Below are 22,519 nucleotides of genomic sequence, written 5' to 3' on the forward strand. Positions count from 1 at the left end.
AAAACTGGCGACGAAATTAAGCGAGCCGCGACGCGGACATTGCAAGAAGTCGGCCAAGTTCGGCGTCTTCCTTTGGCTGATGAAGCTCGTCATTCAGACCACGTATCCCGTCAAACGCGTGCCAGTTGTCGACTTCAAATGAAAAAGACGTTAATATAATGCGGCTGTTTTCTGCGTTTCGAGTCCAAATCGGGATGCCGGCTGGCTTCTCTGTCATCCACCGGGCGGCCACTTTGCAGCTTCACTCTTCAACTGCTCCAAACGCGCTCGATGACAACTTTGAGTTCCTTGTGACGTAGCGCCCACCTCGATCCTGGTTGGTCCAAAATGGTAGGGGAACGCCCATACTGATGAGGTGAGCCCGGATTGGATGAGCCCACGGCTGTGGGAGGTAGTTTGCTAATAATCTAGCCGCTAACTAATGCTAGGCAAGATGGCTCTTGTTTACATTTTCATATTTATACTTGATTTCAAGAGTACTATAATAAAGTGGTTCATTGACTTATGAGTTTAATAACCACTCAATTTACTCTTAGGAGTTAATTTCATTGTCGTAACGCAAAACACTTGTATTTAAAATCATATTTCCCCATTGAAATCAATGTAAATGTTATTAATCAGATCCAGCCACCAAGAAAGACACACAAAATTTATGTATGTATTTTATAATGAGAAAAGTGACATTCTAAGCTGTTGTACGTTATAAAAACATAGGCTATCATATTAATGGCACCTTAAGTGTACAAACAGGAGCAGAAACTCAGTCAAAATGCTAACACAGCTATAGAACGGGTACAGTTGTTGCATTCCGAATTGCATTTGTGTAACTTTTTCTTTCTCTGTGAAAGTGAAAAGCTTGCTACTTAGCATATCGCACCAACGGTTGATTAACTCCGCAGCTAACGGCACTGTTTGTGGAACTATCTGTGTTGGTGAAGCAGATTAACCGATTAAATAAACAACAAATCAGCCGTCATCTTTGTCGCTTAACTATTTAATAAATGGCAGAACTGTAAAGGCTGTATCACAAGGAGTGGCAGCTATACCTTTCCTGTGCTGCTGTAGCTTCCATTTCCTGTTTTATGGTTATCACCACACTTGCATGTCGAATGCCGAATGACTCCACGGCCGGTTTTTGACAAATTCCATAATAACATTTATATCAGCTCCTGACACATTTTTGAAGCCATATTTTGTAAATGATGCGAAATTGGGCATGGAATTTTGTCCACTGGCCTTTTAAGCGGACGTTGTCACATTGACACGTGCAATACAATCTAAATTTTGTGAGCTGTTTGATATGAGAAGGTTTTAATTGCACATTGCAATCGTTAAGTGGGTCAAAGCCACTAATTCCTGATTGGCGACAAATCTCTTTCATGATGCAACACGTGAGCCTTGTTCTCTCCATTATTCAACACTTTGAAGACTTTTTTTTTTTTTTTTTTTTTTTGCGGCCGTGTCCTAGTTTTTGTCTTAGCAGATAATGTTTATGGTACTTACATTAGTGGTTCTCTTTACAATAAGTTGCACTTTAAAAATGCATAGAAAAGATGTAAAAATATAAAATACCAAAATACAGTTTGAAAGCAAAGAGTTTTTAACGATTTTTATCGTATTTGAAAGTTAAATACAACTGAACTGGAATTGGGCAGTGATTCCTCCGCATACCAATAGAGGGAGACCTAGCATGAGAATCACTGGCATATATTTGATCACCACTTCATTTATCTATTAAATAGGGTGTAATAAAATTCCTTAAAATTTATACTTTTTAATATAAAATGTTTATAAAAGTTTATTAGAAATATATTTGTACAAACACTTATTACTATGTATAGTAATAGCATATAGTATTTTAGACATTTAATATTATTTAAACTGATATTGAATTATAAAAAACAAAAATAAATGTTATTACATTATTTTGTACAAAATTAGTATGAAGTATTTTCCATTAAATACAAATTAATGTATCATGTTTGCATTTGTGCGTAATAACATTCCTTAAAATTGATACTTTTTAGTATAAAATAATGGTGATAAACGTTTATTAGAAATATAATTATTCAAACACTTATTACTGTGCATAGCATGCAGTATTTTAGACATGAATTAAACTTATTGATAAAAAAAAAAAGTAAAAAAAAAAAGAAGTTATTACATCACATTATATTGTACAAAATTAGTATGCATGCAAAATAGATGCTTTGCCATTAAATACAAATCAAATGCATCATGTTTGCATTTTATGTCACTGTAAATATTTTTAACATAATATATTTAAAAAAAAATTTACAATCATTTTCTATGGATTACTTATATATAAAATTCAAATAATTATACATTTTTTAATAGTACTCCCAAAACATTGTCTTTTTTTTATTTATTTTTTTTATCATTTTGTAAATTATTTCGTATAAACAATATAAAATTGAACAATAAAAATATCTACATTATAAAACTTGATTTTAAGCTACAGATGTTTTTATTATTTTCTTTGCTTCGGGCAGGCGAAACTCAGAGAAGCACTTGTGCTTCCTTTTTTTTCTTTTCTATTTCCATTTCTCAGACATTTGACAAATTGCTCCGAGTCCGCACAGCCGTTCTAATGAGCTGCTTGTTGCGTACGTATGTGGCGGCGTGTGCTTCTGCTCAAAGGCAAGAAGGAAATGCAAAGGTTTGTTCCTAAGAAAGAGACAATTAAGGCAAAACTTTTTTTGTGAATTCAAAGAAGCTACTTGTTATTCCAGAGTGGAAAACAAGATGATGCTGCTACTTTTTAAAGTTTCTTTAAATTCAGTATGAATCAAAGAGCCATACATTTAAAAGTTGTTTGATTTAAAAAAAAAATTCAATTAGCAATTTGATTATTATTTTTTACAATTGGTAACACAATTCCGAAGTATTTTAATAGATACAAGCTTGACTTTCTCAGGTGAAAATTTCTCCTAATTTGTAAGAACATGATAGGGCAAAAAATGCAGGCGGCTATGTCCTCATTCAGGATGTAAGCAAGATTTGAGAAGGACATCTATTTTAGCCCCGTGGCTCAGTGATGACATTCAAGCCACCAACTGCACAGTACAGGGAACAAAAAAGGTTGGATGACCTCTCCCAGGGGAGCTACTGTACTAGGAACGTTCGGAACGGGAAACCAACGTGCACATTTGTGAACCACTTTTAGCATAGTCAGCGTTTGCTTTTATGAAAAGAATCCATTCACCTTGTACTGTATAGATACACACATATGGGTCAGACACACTCATATATACACAATATGTATAGATATCATTGATGAATAACTGATTCACCTTTTGATGAACCGCTGACTCAATGCCGCCCTCTAGGGTACATAAGTGGCTGAACCCCAAAGTTTCTTTTCTCACCAGCTCTCCACTTTTAGTTTTACTCCCTGACTTTGCGGCTGCTGTAAATAAACACAAAGAGGTATATTAGGAAATTTTTCCCACAAGTTCAAACCTTTATTGAACACGTACAAAAAAAAAAAGGACAGAATCCCCATCCGCTCTTATTAAAATCTATAATCAGCTTTGATGCAAAAGAATCCAACAAGTCGCATTTGTCAGACTTTAAAGAGCTTGTTTGAACTGGATTGCTAACAAACCATTTTGTTCTTGGGGGGACAAACGCACCCAGGTTACTCATTGGGGAAAACCATAATGTAAAATAAACGCACCCTGGCCACATTATGGAAATCTGTATTTCTGGGGTGTGTTTATTTGACTTCTTGCGGAAATGTGCTGTTACCTTTTGCAGTTGCTAAAAGGGGGGGGGGGGGGGGGAACACTACCGTCCCTATGGGTTATATGCCACAGAAGAGGCAGGACTGTTTTTGCACATCAGCTTTGGTTCCGGTTCGGTTTGCGACGTGTGGCCTGCGTCAAAATACTTGTGCTTCCGACTTTGTGCCCCTTCGGTTGCGCGTTCGCAACCCGGACCGGAACCAAACTTATGTGCAAAATCACGTAAGTCCCGCCTCTTCCGTGGCATATACGCCATTATGGGAATATGCTGTGGATTTTTTTTTTTTTTTTTAACTAAATGCATCCTGGGCCCTGTTTGCAGAAATACGTACAGATTTCCCCAAATAGTGAACAGGGTGTGTTGCTTCTAATTAACATCCTACTTAAGAGATAACGAGATACTTGAGTCTGTCATCCTAATCCCAAACAAAATGGTTACAACTCAAGGTCCGAATAAGAATAAATAACATTTCTATGAGCTTAAAAGTGTAAAAAATAAAAGTAAATATGATGCAGCTGTTAAAATGGGACTTCTCAGTCACCATTTGCAAAAATATGCTGTCCTATTTTTTTTGTTACAAAAAAATAAAACTCTTAGCATATCTCTACAAATGTTGACAATGTGGGGTGTGCTTGTTTTACGCCAAAAAAAAAAAGAAAAAGTTATTTTCGCAAATAGTAACACGGGTGCTTTTGTTTTACTCCAAAAATAATTTACCATTTCTGGCCTACCAATATGTTTTTGACACGCCCCGTATCAATTGCTCGCATTGTACGACGTACTTCCGATTATTTTGCAGGAGACGAAGAATTCAATCTCATCTTTCACATCATCTCTTTTGCCATCAGACTCTCCTCGAAATCACGATTGTTTGCTAGCTATTGCGTCAAGGTCAGTCACGGAAAAACAGTAAATATTTACTTCGAAGAAAACATCCAAAGTGAATCATACATAGCGTCCATTTCTGCAAATAGTGACACCGACCGAATGCATTCCTTTCCCTTAATGCTCAAAACAAAATGTTGCCATTAAAGGTTTCCAGTGAGCGCCGAGTCCATGAGGTCGTCGTCTTCGTTCCTCATGAACATGGGACTGGAGCGCGAGGGCCGCTCCGAGGCGAGCATGGACAACGAGGACTCGGAGGCCGAGATGGGCGAGCGGGACCAGCCGTCCGCCTTCATTGAGTGCGACGACGCTCCGCCCGACTTCTTCTTCTCTTTGTCCCGCTCCCTCTCGCGCTCCCGCTTCTTCTTCTCCTTCTTATGTTTCTTGTGCTTCTCGCCGGAGGCCGGCGGCGGCACGGCGCTCATGTAGTCCTGCTGGGCGGCGAGCGCCCGCGGCGTCTGGTCGTCGTCGGAGCTGGGGCTGTTCTGGTGGGACTTCTCGGCCACCGAGCTGCTGCCCGACTCGCTCTCGCTGTCGTGGTTGAGGGGCGTGTGGCCGCCGGGAGAGCGGCTGTGGCTCGGAGACGAGCGGTCGTGCTTGGGGGTGGAGCCGCTGAAGAGTGGCGAGGCCTTCAGGCCGCCCATCTGCGGCCGCATGGAGTCGCCGGGCCCCTCGCCGCCTTTCTGCAAGGTGACTTTGGCCTTGATGCTGGGCGAGCCACCGTCAGGTTTGCTGATGATGAACTTGGCCAGGCCGCTCCCGCTCACCCCTCCCGTTTTGGGGTCCACCAGTTTTTTATCGCCGCTGGCCCCGCCCGAAACGGACACTTTTGCCTTCCCGTCTTTATCGGACCTCTCCCGTTTGTAGTCCCCACTTTGGGAAGATGGAGCGTGCTTGGCGGGGGCCATGTTTGAAGGCGGGGCATTTCCAGGAACGTTACCGGCCGGGGTCCCAGGCGGGCCCCCAGGTGGCCCAACTTCACAACCGTCCTCACCCACGCCGCCCACACTCTTCAGTTTGTCAATGACCGCCGTGAGGGACGGTTTCTTGTTTCGACTGGGAGACTTTCCTTTGGCGTTTGGGTTGTTGGCGTTGTTCTGGCCTGCTCCGCCGCTGCAGCCACCTCCGCCGCCACTTGCACCGCCTCCTGCACTATATTGAGACTGGGAGCCTCCAGAGAAGCCCATGGAAGCGGAAGAAGTAGAAGAGTTGGAGGATGAGGATGTGGAAGTGGAGGGTGTCCCGCTCATCGGCTTCTGGGAGCTCATCCCTCCCCCGGAGGACGACTTGGACCCTCCGGAGCTGCCACCTCCGGAGCCCATTGGGGATTTGGCCTTAGAGGAAGGTGGAGTTCCCGGCACCTGAGACTGCTGGATTTTCATGGGCGAGGAGAGCTTTTCACCGGAGCTTCCGGAGCGGGAGTGAGAAGGTGAGATGTTGGGCTTGATGCTGGGATTCATAAGCGACCCGGGAGGCTTTCCGCCTTGAGTTTTGATCTTGTTGCCAGTCCCAAGTCCACTTCCGCTGCTTCCCGCACCAGAGAGTCCGTGTTTTGTGATTGGGGACGAGCCCGGTTTGCCAACGCCCATTCCCTGAGAGGAACCCTTCGAATGGGACGGTCCCCCACTGATCCCCGTCCCGCCGGCGGACTTTGAGCTGCTTCCTTGCGCCATGGAGCCTTCCTTGGATTTAATCTTCCCGGAAGACGAATGGGAATGGTGGCTTTTGCTGCCTCCCGTGCCCCCAGTTCCGCCCGTCCCGCTCGAGGCGGAGCTGCTGGACGTGTAGCCGCTATGGGAGGAGGTTTTGCTGCCGGTTATCGTCCCTTTCGGGATCTGAATGGTAATCTTGGGGATGGGAGGCGTGGCGCCACCGGGTGGCGTCTGTGAGCATCCCGAACTTCCCGGAGACTTGGAGCCTCCTCCGCTCAAGCTACCCCCGGAGCCAGAACCGCCGCTGGGAGGTGTGTACGGCCGTCCACCTGAACTGTGGGAGGGCGACTTCCCGTCTGGATCCATTTTTTTCCGTTTGGGCTGCTTCTCTTTGGACTTGCCCTCACTGGATGGAGTCCTGCTGCGTTTCACCTGCTTGCCCTCGGCGGAAAGGCTTCCCATTCCAGAACCGCTACCTCCGCCGCTGCCGTTCTCATCTTTTTGCCGCATGAGGTTCTGCTGTTTGACTTTGGAATCTGCGCTTTTGAAATCAACGCATGCCGGCCCCAAGCCTATCATGAGGGGGCTCTGGGAGCCTCCAAAATGAGTGTCTCCCAAATCTGGAGCTTGCCCCAGGAGTGGTTTCCCGGTGCCGCTGTTGCCTCCGAAAAACATTCCCATATCAAAGGGGTCTTTCAGCGAGGGCTCCGGGGTGCTCTGCCCGTGCGATGTGGGATTCTGGGGCGTGCCCGACGGCGTGTTCTGCTGGCTGTTGCCGCTAAAACCCTTGACCAGATCCATGTCTCCGTCGGCGCTGGGTGAACTGTCTTCAAAGCAGTTTTGCGGAATACCGTGGCCCGAGTTCAGTAGGTCGGGGTTGAAGTCGGCGGCGTCCGGGAAGAAGTTCGTGGACGAGGAATCGCTGGTGGGTGTAGCCGCCGCCTCGGCGATCAAGTCGGCCGCGTCGGTGAATGGGTTCTCGTTGCTGTTGGTGTTGAAAATGTCTGCCGAGTCAAACACGGCGCTGCCCTGTCCTGAACTAGAGGAGTCACGAATGGGGGTCCCCAGCGGGCCTGCCTCGTCACCACCCCCGCCCATCGGATGCTGGCCCCCGCTGCCGGCTTTACCCGTTTGCTCGGGCAAATCTGACAGAATTTCCGTGATGTCCGGTCCAATGCTGTCGGAGCTGGAGAGGCGCACCATGCGGGGCGGTACGGCGCCCGGCGGCGGCTGGGCCTGGATGTGCGACGGCGGGTAAGGCATGCTGGGGCCAGAGGGCGGAGTTCCGCATTGGCTCGGGGCCGGAGTGATGCTGTGGGGTGTGTCCAAGCCATCCCCCGCCAGATTGACGTCAAAGATGGAGTTCTGAGACGCGTCCACGTCCATCGAGAGGAGCTCGCGGTGGAAGTCGTCCTCGTGCGAGACAGCGTGGTGCTGATGGTGCGACATGGAAGACGCCTGTTGAGATTTCATGCCTAAACCACCTCCGGCCGCTCCCCCTGCACCCGGAGCCCCGGGCAGCAAGCCCCCCTTTTCGGGCACCCGCGGGCGCTTCTTCTTGCCTTTTACGCCTCCTCCGGGGCAAGCGCCCCCCATGCTGTCGGGACGAGGAGACCCAGAGGATGAATTCTGCCTCTCAAGCGGACTGGAACCGTACAGGGCAGCAAAGTCCTGTGAAGGGTTGTCTTTCAACAAGTTCATCAGCATGGGGTGATTCTTTGTGTTGCTCGCGGGCGAAGACGTCGGCGGCGGAGTCTGGTGAGGCGGCGGCGCATTCTGCGAGCTGGGACTGGAACCGACACTTCCTGTTATCTGCAGAAGGCTTGTCAGGATTGGATTCTGCGTCACTTTGCTGTAGTCGTCCGTATGACCTTGACCCTGCTGCTGCTGCTGTTGTTGCTGCTGCTGCTGTTGTTGCACCTGCTGCTGTTGTTGCCCACCCTGAGCCTGGCAATCACCTCCTTGCCTTTCGTTGCGAGACATCCCGAACAGAGAGGTGATCGGCCCGGTAAAATTAGGCCCGCCGGGGGGTCCTCCTCCGGTGGGCGTGCTGCCGCCGGCGAGTCCCAAGAGTCCCATCGGGTTGGTCACATCTCCGCCTGCCATGTTGTAAGCGGGACTGCCGGATGGCGGCGGGTTATTTTTCACCATGGTCTCCACCGTCTGTGCGATCAAAGACAAGGCTGGAGTGTCTGCCTGGATGGTCTCCGCTTTTCTCCGGATGGCCCGCATTGTCACAGGGATGGACATACACCTGTGGCAAGAAGCAAGAAAATAGAGGCTAGTTCACTTGTAGATGAAGTTAAAAAAAATAAAAATAAAAAAAAATAATAATGTATGACATTCATATCATCAAATGCGTTGTTGTGAATTGGTTGATTAATTAGATGAGCAAATTAATTAGTAAATTCATGTGATGGAGGGAGGAGGGAGTTGTGCATTTTTCTGAGTTCCGAGGTTATGCCTGATTTACAAACCAATGGTTTAATAAATTAAATACTACAAAATTAAACAAATTATTTTACTAATATTTTATTATATACGGTACAATAAATATGTTATTTTTAATGAGATAAATGACTAAAAAAATAATGCAAATATTTTAACATTTTTGAAAAAAATAATTAAATTAATTCATTAATGGAAATAATATTACAGACCTCTTCTTAATAATGTAAATTCTTGCCCAATCATGAAGTAAAACATTCACAGTGCTAGCAAAGCATTTTTTTTTAAATGTAGCACATATACCCTTACCTCTGGACCACTTTGGTTATGAAGTCATCGGTGCAGATCAGCGCGTCAGACAGCCCTTTATATAGTTTGCAGGACACCTGTCTGGAATCTATCACATCCATCACAACTGAAAAGGAAGAGAAAAAAAAAAAAACATGCATTGAAACATTGCGCAGATTGGTCCTGTCAGCAGGTATCATCTTTTATTTTGAAATAACGAGAAGTGCATCGCTCAGCAGGAGATCCAAGGAAGAGGAAGTGGCAGGTTCAAGAGAAACAAGTTTGTCACCCAAGTAGAACGACAAGTGCCTCAAACTGCAGGGATACCATAGGTGGGATTGAGGTTGATTTGATTGTGTACATGCTCATGCAATGTTGCTAATTTTCACAGGGTTAGTCATAGGGGTGTTAAAAAAAATCGATTCGGCGATATATCGCGATACTACATCGCGCGATTCTCGAATCGATTCAATAATCGGCAGAATCGATTTTTTTTTATTTTTTTTTTTAGGATTCACACCTTGAGCATGGAAGAATGTTATATGAACGGAACATTAAGCCTTAATATTTTATTTTAATGCTGTTCAAACATGAAACAGATTACAACCTCTATAAGACTGAAATTTCAGATAAATAATACATTTTCATATAAATCTTACACTCTACAAGCTTACTGATTAGTATTTTCTAAATTTGAATGAAAAAAAATCGCAACAATCGACTTATAAATTCGTATCGGGATTAATCGGTATCGAATCGAATCGTGACCTGTGAATCGTGATACGAATCGAATCGTCAGGTACTAGGCAATTCACACCCCTAGTTAGTCACATACTAGCCTGTTAGCTTAGCTTACGCAGGCTATTGTGTGAGCTTAGACATTTAAAAGTATGTTTGTTTCAGAATTTATTTGGATATTTTAAGGACGACCAAAGTTTGTTTCATGCACTGTCGTCATTGTTATTCATGTAAAAAAAAAAAAAAAAAAAAAAAAAAATGCGCAAAATGTAAAACGTGTGGGAGTTAGGGCTGGGCGGTTTTGCCTAAAAATAAAATCTCCGATTTTTTTTCACAAAAAAATTGATTTACGATTTTATTTCTTGATTTATTTTATTTATTTATTTATTTTAAGAAAACATGTAAAAATGACATAAGTCAAAGTAATATTTGCTTTTATTTTCTCAAACAACAAATAAAAACCTCCCTTTCAAAGTTAAAGTGCAAAATGTCTGCCTTAAATAAAATACTTCTAGAAACAAATCAAATACATTGAATTACATTTATAAAGTGAAAACTTAGAACTTTTTTTTTTAGTAATTAAATGACAGAAAACTCAAAGCATCATTTGCTTCTATTGTAATATAAGTAAACATTTCCTTTTCAAAATTAAAGTGCAAAAATGTCTGCATGAAATAAAATACTTGTGGGAAAAGAAATGTACAAACAACATTGAATTACAGTGAAGCGCAAACTTGAAACTTTTTGTTTTAGTAATTAAATGACAGTAAACTCGAAACTTTTGCTCCTATTGAATCTAACACTTAACATAACTAAATATTTCCTTTTAAAAATTAAAGTGCAAAATTTCTGCCTTAAATAAAATACTTTTTGAAAGTAATAAAATTGCATTTAATAAAATATTTCATTCATAATGACTGTGGCTTAATTGATCATATGGATGTACAAAATGTATAATTCTTGTGAGGATAACAATTGAAATGCTTTAAACAATTCACTAAGTTACGGAGCCCCTAAGATGACTTGGTAGAAAAAAAAAAAAAAACCTTTGCGTTCCTTCTCAATCTTTGCGAGGGAACGCAAAGATGTTTTGCAAGGGAATGCAAAGATGTTTTGCAAGGGAACGCAAAGTTGTCACCTTAGGGGCTCTGTACTAAGTCAATATTTATTAAAAATTAATGGTGTCAGTTAAACGCGTTTTTAACGGCGTTAACGCAACCCCCTTTTAACGGCGTCATTTTTTTTTTATCGCGCAATTAAAGCTCATTTGGAGCTTTCACCTGGCAACTGGATCATTTGTCTTTCACTTATGGGAGTTCGCCACTGTGTATACAGATCAGCGGTAAATGCAAGGCTTTCATTACAATACTTAAAGCTGATTGGGCAATGACTACCTGTGCGTGGTCTACCAAACTTTTGTTTTGACCAATCACGGTAATGGATGAAAAGTTCGTCTGCGTTGACATTGCTGGTTAGGAAAAAAAAAAGAAAAAAAAAAGCAACAACAACGGGGAAAGAGAAGCATCATGGCGAGCCGTAAAAAGGATATAAATTCAATTTTGAACGGCAAGTTTACTTTAAAAAAATTACCTAATGGTGGCATTGACAGGAGCAAAGTAATTTGTATGTATTGCCATCGCGAACTGAACTACCATCGCAGCACGTCCAGCTTAAAATACAATTTGATAGCCAAGCACACCGTTGATGGCGATTCTCCGACCCCTCGTCAAACCCAGGCATCCGTGGATAATTTCCGACAGAAATGGATGAATCAACTAAGAAGAGACTCACCGAAGCGATTACTGGACGTCTCTCAGTCACCACAACTACCTCGGGGTAACTTCCCATTATTTTGACACTGACTGGGTGCTTCGCTGCCATGCTTTGTTATGAAGACCGAGGACCGGCATTTCGCCAATACTGTCGCAGAGCACTTCAGGCAGGTAGCTAGTATATGGGACATCAAATCCAAAGTCTCACTGACCACATATGGCGCGCGCAATATGATCGCGATATGAAGGCGAGCTTCCCTGTTGTCTGAAAATGTTAACAGGCTTGTCTGTTTGAGTAACTGGCTCAAAGCAAACTAGGATGCTGTTAGCCATTTCAGTTATTTTTCTAATCAGAAAGAAATCAGAAACTGGGTTGAGCTGGTAAATAATGACCAATATATTGCTGCTAAGTTTAAAACAAACTTTAAAAATAGTTTGCTGCACTAATAAGCAGAGTCTCTGAGTTTACATTTCATATGCACTTTGTTGGCATTTTACATTGCCCCAATTTTAATCCCTTGGAAAGGGCTGTTGAGGGGCTGTTTGTGTGACTTTGCGTGTGTTGAATTCAATACTTTTTTTCAATAAAAAAATAAATAAATTTGCATACGAAAATCAATCCTCTTATTCACGTTAACGATGTTACAATTCGATAAAATAATGGGACAGAAAAAAAATCAAGGGATTTTTTTTTTTTTTACAATAAATAAAATGTGCGATTAACTATTAGTTAACTATGAAAAAATGCGATTAATCGCGATTAAATATTTTAATCGCTTGACAGCACTATTAAAAATAAAAAAAAAACAGTTGGTTTGGGGAAACTCAAATTAATTAAAGTTTAAATCGTCCACAACAAATAATTCGAATTAATTAAAAAAAAATCGATACATCGCCCAGGCCTAGTGGTAGTGAACGCTTACCACAAACTAACGATTCATTGACGGGATGCTGGAAAGAGACGCTGAAGCTCGAGTCGGTCAGGGGGCAAACCTCAAACTGCAGCAGGCCGATGCTGTCTGAAGGCCAAATGAAAACAAAAGTCAACAAATCCGCATTACTGGCTGACAGATTCCGGTTTAAAAAAAATATATAAAAAAAGTTTGAGATCCGGCTACCTTCTTTGATAGACGTCCGCTTCACACAGCTGCCAATCAAGGTGTTGTAGGCCGCCTGGTGCCGAATGATGTCCAGCAGGAGGGGCACCTGGGCCGGGTGGCGGAAGGGGATCTTGCTCACCAGGGCGCCCTGCAGGGAATGCCCGTCCTGCACCGGGGCGTCGCCGTTCAGGAAGTAGCAGTGCTGCTGGTCTGGCAGCACCTGTTCGAGCAAAGACAAAATCTCATCAGTTTTTCCCCCCCAACAAAAATCCAATGTCTGATTTCATTTGATTTCCCCATCAGATGCTATACTATATTATACAGGGTACTATACTATACAGGGTATAATACTATACAGGGTGTTCCAAAATGGTTGACCCCATTCTAAATGCCCATATTTCGGAAACTACTTGGATCTTTATGAAACTATATACACTTTATGTTGAAGGTCGTAAGTTTTATTGGTTAAATTTACAAAGAAAAGTACAAATATTTGTTGGTTCTATGACAGATTTTCATAAATGTTCAACACCATGTGGCAGGTTATATTTTGGAATTACAGCCCAAGTGCTTTTTAGGACGCTCAGAACTTCCTTTCCTGTGTTTTGTGGAAGCTCGATGTTACACACAAAAACTTGAAACGTTTCTACACAAGCTGTTAAAATGTGAGGTCATTCCAACGAAAATTGTCAAAATTATTGGCCTACGAAATGGGGTCAAACATTTTGGAACACTCTGTATATATACATATATTTTTTTAAATCAGTGCTGACTAGGGCTGTACAATTAATTGAAATTCAATTACAATTTCAAATGTTACACTCCACAATTAAAAAATCAGCATAATCGTGTAAAAAAAAAAAAAAAAAAAAAAAAAAAGATTATAAATACTAATTTTTTTACTTGTTTAAATTTAGATATTTGCACTTTTTGTTTTAAATTTTAAAATAACTACGGTAATTTAATAAAGTGCTTAATCCAGAAGGAACTTGCATAATTATAGTGTTTCAAAGAATGTTATTTGTCTTAATATTTGTTTTTTACATTTAAACATCTTCTTGTTTTGTACCAAAAAAATAGTCGTTTGAATAATTGTGATTCTTATTTTTTCCATAATCAAGCAGCCCTAGTGCTTACTGAGTAGAAGTGCATGTTGCGTGATGGTGGCAACGTGGCTCCGCCCTCCTCCGGGGACTGAAGTTGGCTCTGGACAATCAGCTGATAGAGAGCAGACATGCTTGGGGTGCCTTCAAACACTGGGATCGCTGGAAAACACAATTAGTCAAAGAGTTGCTGATTAGAATAAATTGTAGTATATTATTTGTCAATTTATTGTCATGATCAACATGTCCAAAATTTCAAAATGAAATTCACCTGTCGCGTTGCCCAGCCTGTGAATAAATGACTGGGAGAAGGGCATGGGCTGATTCATCTTGAGGAAAAAACAAGCTGGCAGGTCCACGCAGTTGGAGTTGGTCACCGTGGAAAAGGAAGGTGTTCTGGAACAAAACTTAAATTAACCACCTGCCTGTACAAAATGACTTTTTTCCCCCCTCATTGTGTTTGTAGTCTTATCCGAACATGGATTCAGTTATTTGATTTCCTTTAACTCATTCACTCGCAGCCATTTTCATTGAAGCAACACCCTTTGCTCCTGGCTGTTTGACTGGATTTTGACTGATTTTGCAAGGCCCACAGAATATTGTGTTCTATTGCTATAAAAACAAGGAACCTACCAAAAGAAATATTAGAGTCTCTTCTTTCATCAGGAAAAAAAAAAGTATATTTATCTGTTTACGCTTTGCAGCAATTAGCACTAGAATATAGCTAAGTTTTATAGTTATTTAAAAAACTGTTGAAAACACTGGAAAAAACAGCTTGTTGCAACATGGCCCTGGCTGATCTCTTAGACTCTGTTGCCACCTGCGGGTCGCTTTTTGTAATAACTACCATTGCTTTAATTGACCTCTTTAGGTAAAAAGCTGCAGCAAAGCCTTCTGTATGCTCGAGCATAATAAAAAACAAACAAACAAACAAAAAAACGTATAAATACGTTTTTGGGAGTGAATAACAAAGTATTAAAAAACATTTATACGTTTTTGGGTTTAAATAAGTTAAAAGTCTGCACAAGACATACCGTAGCGGCAAAACCATGAAAAACCTTGCAAAAACGTCATTGACAGTCTAACAAATATAACTTTTACCCCTTGTTGTCCACCGGGTGCGATCCAGTGATGAGGGGCGCAATTGGGAGCTTGTAGGTGTTGGCCGTTCCCTCGATGGTGACGGAAACACTAACACCCAGTGAGCGTGGCACTGTTGTACCAAAAAATAAATAAAATCAAGGACAAAAATGGCTAACTCCAAACTTCTTTCATTGTCTCTTACCATTGGCGTCCGTCAAGTTGACATGCACACCCATCCCCTCCTCGAATATGTCATATGGCGACACGTAGCACTGGAGGGTGACAAGATGGCCGCCGCTCCTGGCTGTCAGCAGGCCCACGTTGCCATGGAGGATCGTCTCGACGGCATTGGCGTTGGTTGCCAGCCTACGTTGGGGTAGGGAAAAAAAAACAGCAATAAAAATCTGAAATAATTTGATGAGCGAGTCGGGATCGTGTGGTTATGGTTAATAATTTTATGTGTCACTGCGATACTAGCACTATTCATTAGCCCGTCTATGACGGTTTACATTGTTTTGTTAGCATTAAGCTATGTGGCCATTTTTAAATGCAAGTGTAATTGTCTTTATCTTGAGTTTGATGGTAAACTTTAACTGGAAGTGACAAGTCATGGATTGAGAAGACTATTTATATTAACAAGAAATGTTCAGTTTGCCAAAAAAAAAAAAATAAATGTCTGAATGATGGCTCATATCTCGAAATTCTATTATTAGCTTGTAATATTCAAATAAAATCTGATTTAAAAAAAATATATATGTTGTAGTAAGCCTCACCGAAACATGTGCATCATCTTAGTGAGATCCAGCTCCAGAGATTGCAAGGCAATATACATCTTTGTTTTCAGTTTACTGCAAGGCAAAAAAAAGAAAGAAAAGAAAATCAAAGTGGTTACAACTACTGGGAAGGATAATAAAAAAAAAAAAACATTTGAAAACATACTTGTCTCCAGGTAGCTTATACAGGTCGACCAGTCCCTTAAGATGCTTGGAAAACTCCTCAAAGTTCTTCTCCCTTATGAAAAACATGGAAGGAATTCATTTTTTTTTCCAATGACAGCAGCAGCAAATTAAAAGCTTACCTTAGATGTTGAATCAACTCGGGGCAGCTCTGTAACAAACACATTGATTTTGATATGACAGCATCTTTAACCAAACAAGATTTTTTTTTTTTTTTTTTAGGCGGAGATTTTTTTCCCCCTGCAGTCCCATACCGTTGGGTTTTCTCCCTGATGAGCAACCTTGACATCGACCAGCTGGCCAACGCCGTCCAGTTGCACCTCCACGTAAAACATATCCGAAGTGATGTAGCACTCGGTTCCGGACGGGCTCAGGTGGGAGCCCAGCCTGGCGAAGACAAAAACCCCAAACCTGACCAATGTTTTCATTTGGAATACATTTCGTGTACATTCCTAGAAAGTGTGAACACTCACATGTTTTGTCTCGCAATGGACTCGAGACGATCTGTCATGGAAGGCAAAGATGACACTGAAAAATAGAGGGAAAAGAACATCACTTCATTTTAGAATTCCCTACATGAAACGTGTAATAAAATCTTCCTTGGGGCCCAAACAGAACCAAATGTTGAGGTTAAACATGAACTTTAGATTGTTCTGGAAATCTTTAGCACCCAAAACTGAAAGTTTGAACTGGAACTTAAAGCGGAAATGAAGCTTTGCACTTTACTGATGACATTTCCGTCTCTAGAAACAAAACTGCTTTGAGCCAAGAGATGTAAATGCTGTTCTGGGACCCTTGGTCCCCTCGAACCAAAACTGGCAAGAACCAAAAATTCGGTCTCACCTTTTAGCGCCCTCTGCAGGGTCTCCAAACAGGTGAGCAGCAACTGGTGACCGGCGGCGTTCATCATCCCGCGTTTCTCCTACAAAGCAAACAAGAACAAACATTTTTTCATTCTAAATTCTAGTAGTATTTATTTGTGGGAAAATTGTGTGTTTGGCTGCGCAGTATACATGTAACTCTGAAATAGTAATGATAATAATAATGTAATGAGTGTGTCTCACCATGGCCTGACGCACAACCTTGCTGGTCTCCTGCCATGGGCGGGACGCGTTATGCTTGGCGTGAAGCCTCTCCAGCAAGGCAGCCATCCGACTCTGCTTCTCCGATTCTGGGGAAAACCCCCCCCAAAAAAACAGATCGGCTTTTGGTTGTGCCGTTTATTGCCAGGAAACCATTATGTTCACGTTTCATATGACAAGAAAAAGCCAGCTTGTTGCATGATGATGTAAAAATAAATGCACCTTTAACCTGTTTTTTACTAAAACGCGTTATCTCAAAGACACATCTGTTTTGTTATTGTTCGATAAATGTAGGTGGCGGGGGAATTTGATTAAAATTGGAAATTCTTTTAATGTGTTGGCATTAAGACCATATTGCAGTTCCCTACATGGAATACAGGATTTAATTTAGGTAGCATATATTTTTTAAACTTCTCCAATGAGATTTATTCCTTTACTTATACAAAGACTAATAATTAGCCATGACTGCAATCCAAAACGACTCAAACGCCAATACAATCAACTCATAAATGCTTTATTAACTCAAACGAGGCAAACTTGTCCTCGCACTGCCAGCAACTAACACATTATGCACATTTATTAATATAGCCTACATATAATGCAAACGTTGTAGATGCTGCTGAACATTTATTACTGCGTTATATCCAAAACAATGTTGCATATTGTCCAAACGATATGTTGAGAATGTCCGAGTAGCATACACAGTATAACTGTCGTTATTCCCTCCCATAATATTAAAATAATAAGAATAACAATAATAAGAATAAATAAACCGTTTGCTAACCTAATGTTAGCCTCAACTCGCTAGCTTAGTCTGGCTAGCCAAGAAGAGTAATAACAGAGGGTGGTATTCGAAAGGGCGACAGTAAACCACCTCCCCGCTTACCGGTCACTTCTTCAGTTTTCAGCCGCTCCCCGTGAGGCTGGCCCCCCGCCGGGGGGACCGGGAGAGAAAGCTCCGTGGCCGGACTGCGCTGCATAACAACACCAGGCGCCGCCGCCGCCGCCATCTTGCGTCCTCTTCGCGCTTCCTGACCCCGCCCCCTCACGACCTATGTCGGTTTCCGTAGATTACCGTAATGCTCACACAATAAGTGGTCGCCATTTTCAGTGACATCTTCTCTGTTCTTATAGTAACAACTAGTAACAACTAAAACCCAGTCTAGATAATGTTTTGAAGGGAGAAGGTGAGCATGAAAAATGTTAAGAGAAATTTATTTTTGTTTTTTTTAAATTACCCGCTGGAAAAAAAAGAAGAAGAAAAAACAGCCATTGTTTTCATTTTTTCTTTTCTTTTTAAAAAATTATACTCTCTGTAACTAGAAAGTCACAGAATCAAATGTCAGAAAGGGTGATTTTAGGCCTCTAGAACGAAACAAAAAGTTCCCAAAATTCTCACCAGGCAACATTCTGACGTCTGCAGACTACCGTAATGCTTATAAAATGAATCGAGCGTATCTTGTAAAAATTTAAATATGAACTGTCTCTTACCGGAACTAAAAATAAAATGAATATTTATTTTACAACAATAACATCTTCAGCATGCCATTTTAATTGACTGCAATATCTTGAGAACGCTCCAGATGGCGCCCGATTGCCGCAAACGAGCCGTCCCCGTTCGGTTGCGTTTCCCTCTAGTTTGACCCCCCGAAGCGTCTGGTTAATCGACCCGTGGTGATGAGTGCCGCCTTTTAACAATGTGTACTTTTTTTTTTTTCTTGTGACAGGGAGGTAATTAAGCAAGTAGATGGCACGACATGGGAAGGGCGCACGCGCACCTGAGCCCATTGAGCAGCTGAGCCTGAGCCAGCCGACGCGCTCACGACTCTCCGGGGACGTTTTTGCCACCAACCATTAGGACCTGCCCGTCACACGCCGCACCATACCGACATAAACACTCATTTGGAACCAGAGACCCTAAACCCTGCTTTAAACCTAATTTTGAAACCCAAACACAGACTTGAAAGTCTAATTTGAAACCATAACCAAGGCTTGAAATTCTAATTTGAAATCTTAAACCTGTCTTGAAACCCTATAATATAGAACCCTAACCTTTGCTTGAAACTCTAACCCAGCCTTGACACCCTAATTTGCAACTTGACCCGTGAGCCAATGGGCATTTCGGAAAGCACACCTCGGCCTATTGAGGACCCCCGTTTGCAGCCGACAGCCACCCAGGAGGGAATGCAGGGGCGGCGGCTCTCTTTTGTAATTGATGTGCCCCAGCAGAGCCGCAATTGGCACGCGGAAGACAAGGCGGCGGGCGCGGGTGCCAACAGGAGGGGAACGGGAGGCCTACAGAGGGCTGAAGCCGTGCCCATCAATCAGAGGCTAGTTCACCTTCGCGTGCCAACCGGGGGAAGGGGTGGGCACGCGTCACCCCCCTTCCCCTTTGGTGCCAAGGGATGAGGGTGGCACAGGGATGGAGACTGGCACGAGCCCGGCCTAATCCACCGGGTGCAACAGCGCCACCAGGACTTCGCCAAGTTCAACTGCCGACGCTGGTCCACGTCCAAGTTTGTTTTTGGATGCCATTCTCACAGCTTGAGATTTCTCATTTGAAACCCTAACACTGTCTTGAAATGTTAATTTGAAAAAGATGACTAAATTGAAACTCAAACTTTTTTTTGATACAGTAACCATCTCTTGAAACCCTAATCCAAAACTCTAACCAAGGCTTAAAACCCTAACCTCTGTAATTTGAAACATTAACGCTGGCTTAAAAATCCCCACTTGAAACCATGACCTTGGAGGTCAAATGATATCTTGAATGCCTAATTTGCAACCCTACCCCTGTCTTGAAACCATTCCTTACAACCCTACCTAAAGCTGATTTAAAACCATAATTTGAAAACCTGACTGTCTTAAAACCCTGATTTAAAACCTCAACCCAAGCTTGAAAATCGTATCCAAGTCTTGAAACCTTAACCATGTCTGACTGAAACTCTAACTTCAAACGCTAAACCTTCCATGAAACCATACTTTGAAACTTGAGCCACAAACCCAAATTTAAAGCCCTTAGCCTTTGTTTGAAACCCTGAAATAAAACCCAAACCCTATCTTGAAAGTGCAGCTTGGAATCTTAACTCTAACTTGAACCGATAACTCTAGTCTGAAACGATACTTTAAATCCCTAACCCAGTTTTTTTTTTTTAACCCTAATTACAAACCTTAATCTTGCTTGAAACCCAAACCCTGGCTCAAAACTTGAGCCAGTCTTTGAACCTTAATTTGAAAGCCTAACTTAATAAACCCGTAACTCTAGCTTGAAACCTGAACCTTAGCCCCGTGATTTGATCCGCCGCCTTTTGCTTGAAACTCGAACCTAATCTTAAAACCCGACTTTGCGTCTGGCATATTAAGCAGAAAGATGACATCAGAAGGTGTTACGGGCGCACGTCAGTGATTGTGGTTTTTAAAGCTTTTCGAATGAGCCTCTTTCGCTCTCCATAAAAGTTGGAGATCAGCGAGGAGCCTCAAGGCTGGACACGGTCCAGAAAACAGTGCGACATTAAAGGGGGGTGGGGGGGTTAAGGGGTGGTACGCTTTCTGCTTCCGTGGTGCCGTGTGCCTTGAAGTGTAAGGGCAGCTGGGAAGAGGAAGCGGGAAGATGGGGAGGAAAGGAGACGAGGAGGCGGAGGAGGGCCCTGTAGGACCATTTGCGACGAGGCTCATTTGCACGGTGCCACTTAATTGGCTAAAACAATTAATTAATGTGTTGGAAAGTTGGCAGCAAAAGTTCATTTAAAAGGGTTTTAATATGCAATTAGGGAGAAGGCGGCGAGCTAGAAAGGAAGCGCAGACGCACGGGAAAGAGAGAGGATGAAAATGTTCTCTTTTTTGGGGGGTGCGGGGGGGAATAATGCGGCATATTTGGGGAAAAAGGGGCGGGGGGGGAAAGGCGACGCCTTTATAGGCAGTTTGAGAGCATCCTGTTGTGAACACGTGACATTAAGACACATTATACCGCACCCCCCCAAAAAAAACCAACAAACAAAAAAAAAAACAACAACACCATCCTGCCCCCTCCCGTCTCTTTTTTTCTCTCACCCGCGTGAAACATCGCATGACTAATGAGCGGAGCAGGTTGAAATCCTGGGGAAGATGTCCTTGGAAGACGAATGCATTTTCAGCAGAATAATTAACTTAATTAACAAATCCGCATGCATATTCATCAGCCTATTAATGTCTCCTCTGCGCGGCTTGATGAGCAGTGGGGTAATAACCGTCTCATTTGCATACGGGCCTGTTCGCACGACGCCCCCTTTTAAAGGCGCACGCAGATGAGCTGCCGAGAGAGAAAACGCAGACTCCTCCCTAACTCAAAAACATAATCCTGACTCCAAACTTTTGTTGAACATCAAACCCGAACTAGAAACCCTACTTCAAACCAGTCTGAGTAGCTTCCCAGTCACCCGCAACGGTTCAATCAAGGAATTGGGCGTTTTTTTGTGTTTTTTTTTGTGTCAGTTCTAAATTTTAGGTGTGGAGCTTGCCTATCTATGCCTCGGTGGGTGTGATCAACAATAGTGGTCTTCAGGTCCACAATCAGCGGTTCATTAGCATCAGAAGAAGGGACACTCCAACGATGTCCAAATTTTTTTGGCAGGACCCCTGGTTTAAAACGGGTACAGAAGAACTAGAGATGAGAATGTCTCTAAAAAGCGGAGAAGGTTTTAGGCTAAACCACTGACTACCAAACAACGTCCTGACATCTCTGCCCAAAATGATCACCTGATTCCATGGGAAGAGTGGCCCTAACTCGAGCTGCTTTTGCAAAAATATGAGTAAATCACTGACTGGTATGCAGGACGGTCATGTCCCTAACCATGCCAGAACCAAGGCACGAATAGGTAATCTTTACCTTTACCTATCGTCTCTCAAACAACAACTTCCTGATATCTCTCCCAAATGATCACCTGATTCCATGAGAAGAGTGGCCATAACTCGAGCTGGTTTGCAAAAAGATGAGTAAATCCCTGACTGGTATGCAAGACGATCAACAACAACAACAACAGCATAAATTGGGTATCTCTACACCTAAAGTTTAGAACTGAAGACTGTTGGATTAAACGTCTTCAACAAACAAGAACAGCCCAGTAGCCTAACCCTTCTATGAAATTCTAACCCTGTCTAGAAACTTAATGACCAAATGGAAAGAAAGTGCTCCATAAAACACCTGAATCCAAATGTAAAGGCCAAATCTGAATGGAATTTCATTGAGATTCACAGAGGTGTGACGTTCCTTTTGCCAATCCTAATAAGCGCCATGCAAACAGTTCAATCGGAATAACGGTAATCCATTCTAAATGCATCGTGACGTCGTCGTTTACACACTTGAAAATCCCAGAACTCGTCTGTGAGGGGAAAAGTTGTTTGAAAGTGTAAAGATCATCTTGAATGCTCGCTATACTAATAACCAGGAGACTCCAATAAATGTAACAATAATGCATATATTTGTGGAGACTGGGGTCAAGTTGTATTTTACCATTTTAAAAATGTGCAGATTTTCACAAGTTACTTCATGTTAAAGATTTGATAGCTCTTATATGAAAAGAAAATGCACTGATTTGTCACCAACGTCTTACAAATGCAAATATGCCACCTAGTGGCAGAAAAATGACCAACACAACTCGATCACACT

At 42.5% G+C, this 22,519-nt stretch overlaps 1 protein-coding gene across 1 annotated transcript; it reads right to left on the bottom strand.

The window, feature by feature from the left end:
- Window positions 1-3,461: 3,461 nt before the first annotated feature.
- med1 (mediator complex subunit 1) lies at window positions 3,462-17,978 on the bottom strand. Its single transcript, XM_077503057.1, has 16 exons — window positions 17,762-17,978; window positions 16,858-16,964; window positions 16,637-16,715; window positions 16,267-16,321; window positions 16,048-16,180; window positions 15,916-15,944; window positions 15,777-15,848; window positions 15,611-15,685; window positions 15,040-15,203; window positions 14,856-14,967; window positions 14,026-14,150; window positions 13,789-13,916; window positions 12,670-12,871; window positions 12,475-12,570; window positions 9,063-9,168; window positions 3,462-8,559 (listed from the first exon to the last, which is right to left on the bottom strand). The coding sequence occupies exons 1-16, from the start codon at window positions 17,883-17,885 to the stop codon at window positions 4,797-4,799; spliced, it is 5,370 nt and encodes a 1,789-aa protein (XP_077359183.1). The 5' UTR covers window positions 17,886-17,978; the 3' UTR covers window positions 3,462-4,796.
- Between the last annotated feature and the right edge of the window lie 4,541 nt (window positions 17,979-22,519).

The sequence above is a fragment of the Festucalex cinctus genome, chromosome 17 (genome assembly GCF_051991245.1).
Source record: "Festucalex cinctus isolate MCC-2025b chromosome 17, RoL_Fcin_1.0, whole genome shotgun sequence".
NCBI classification, from domain to species: Eukaryota; Metazoa; Chordata; class Actinopteri; order Syngnathiformes; family Syngnathidae; genus Festucalex; species Festucalex cinctus.

What these genes read in the sequence shown, in the direction of transcription:
- med1 (XM_077503057.1), bottom strand. Translation starts at nt 17,885, where the DNA reads ATGGCGGCGGCGGCGGCGCCTGGTGTTGTTATGCAGCGCAGTCCGGCC. An exon ending in AGGTTGTGCGTCAGGCCATG is followed by an intron (nt 16,716 to 16,857) that starts GTGAGACACACT and finishes TTTGCTTTGTAG; the next exon opens with GAGAAACGCGGGATGATGAA. An exon ending in CAATGAATCGTTAGTTTGTG is followed by an intron (nt 9,169 to 12,474) that starts GTAAGCGTTCAC and finishes CTTCCTTTTCAG; the next exon opens with TTGTGATGGATGTGATAGAT.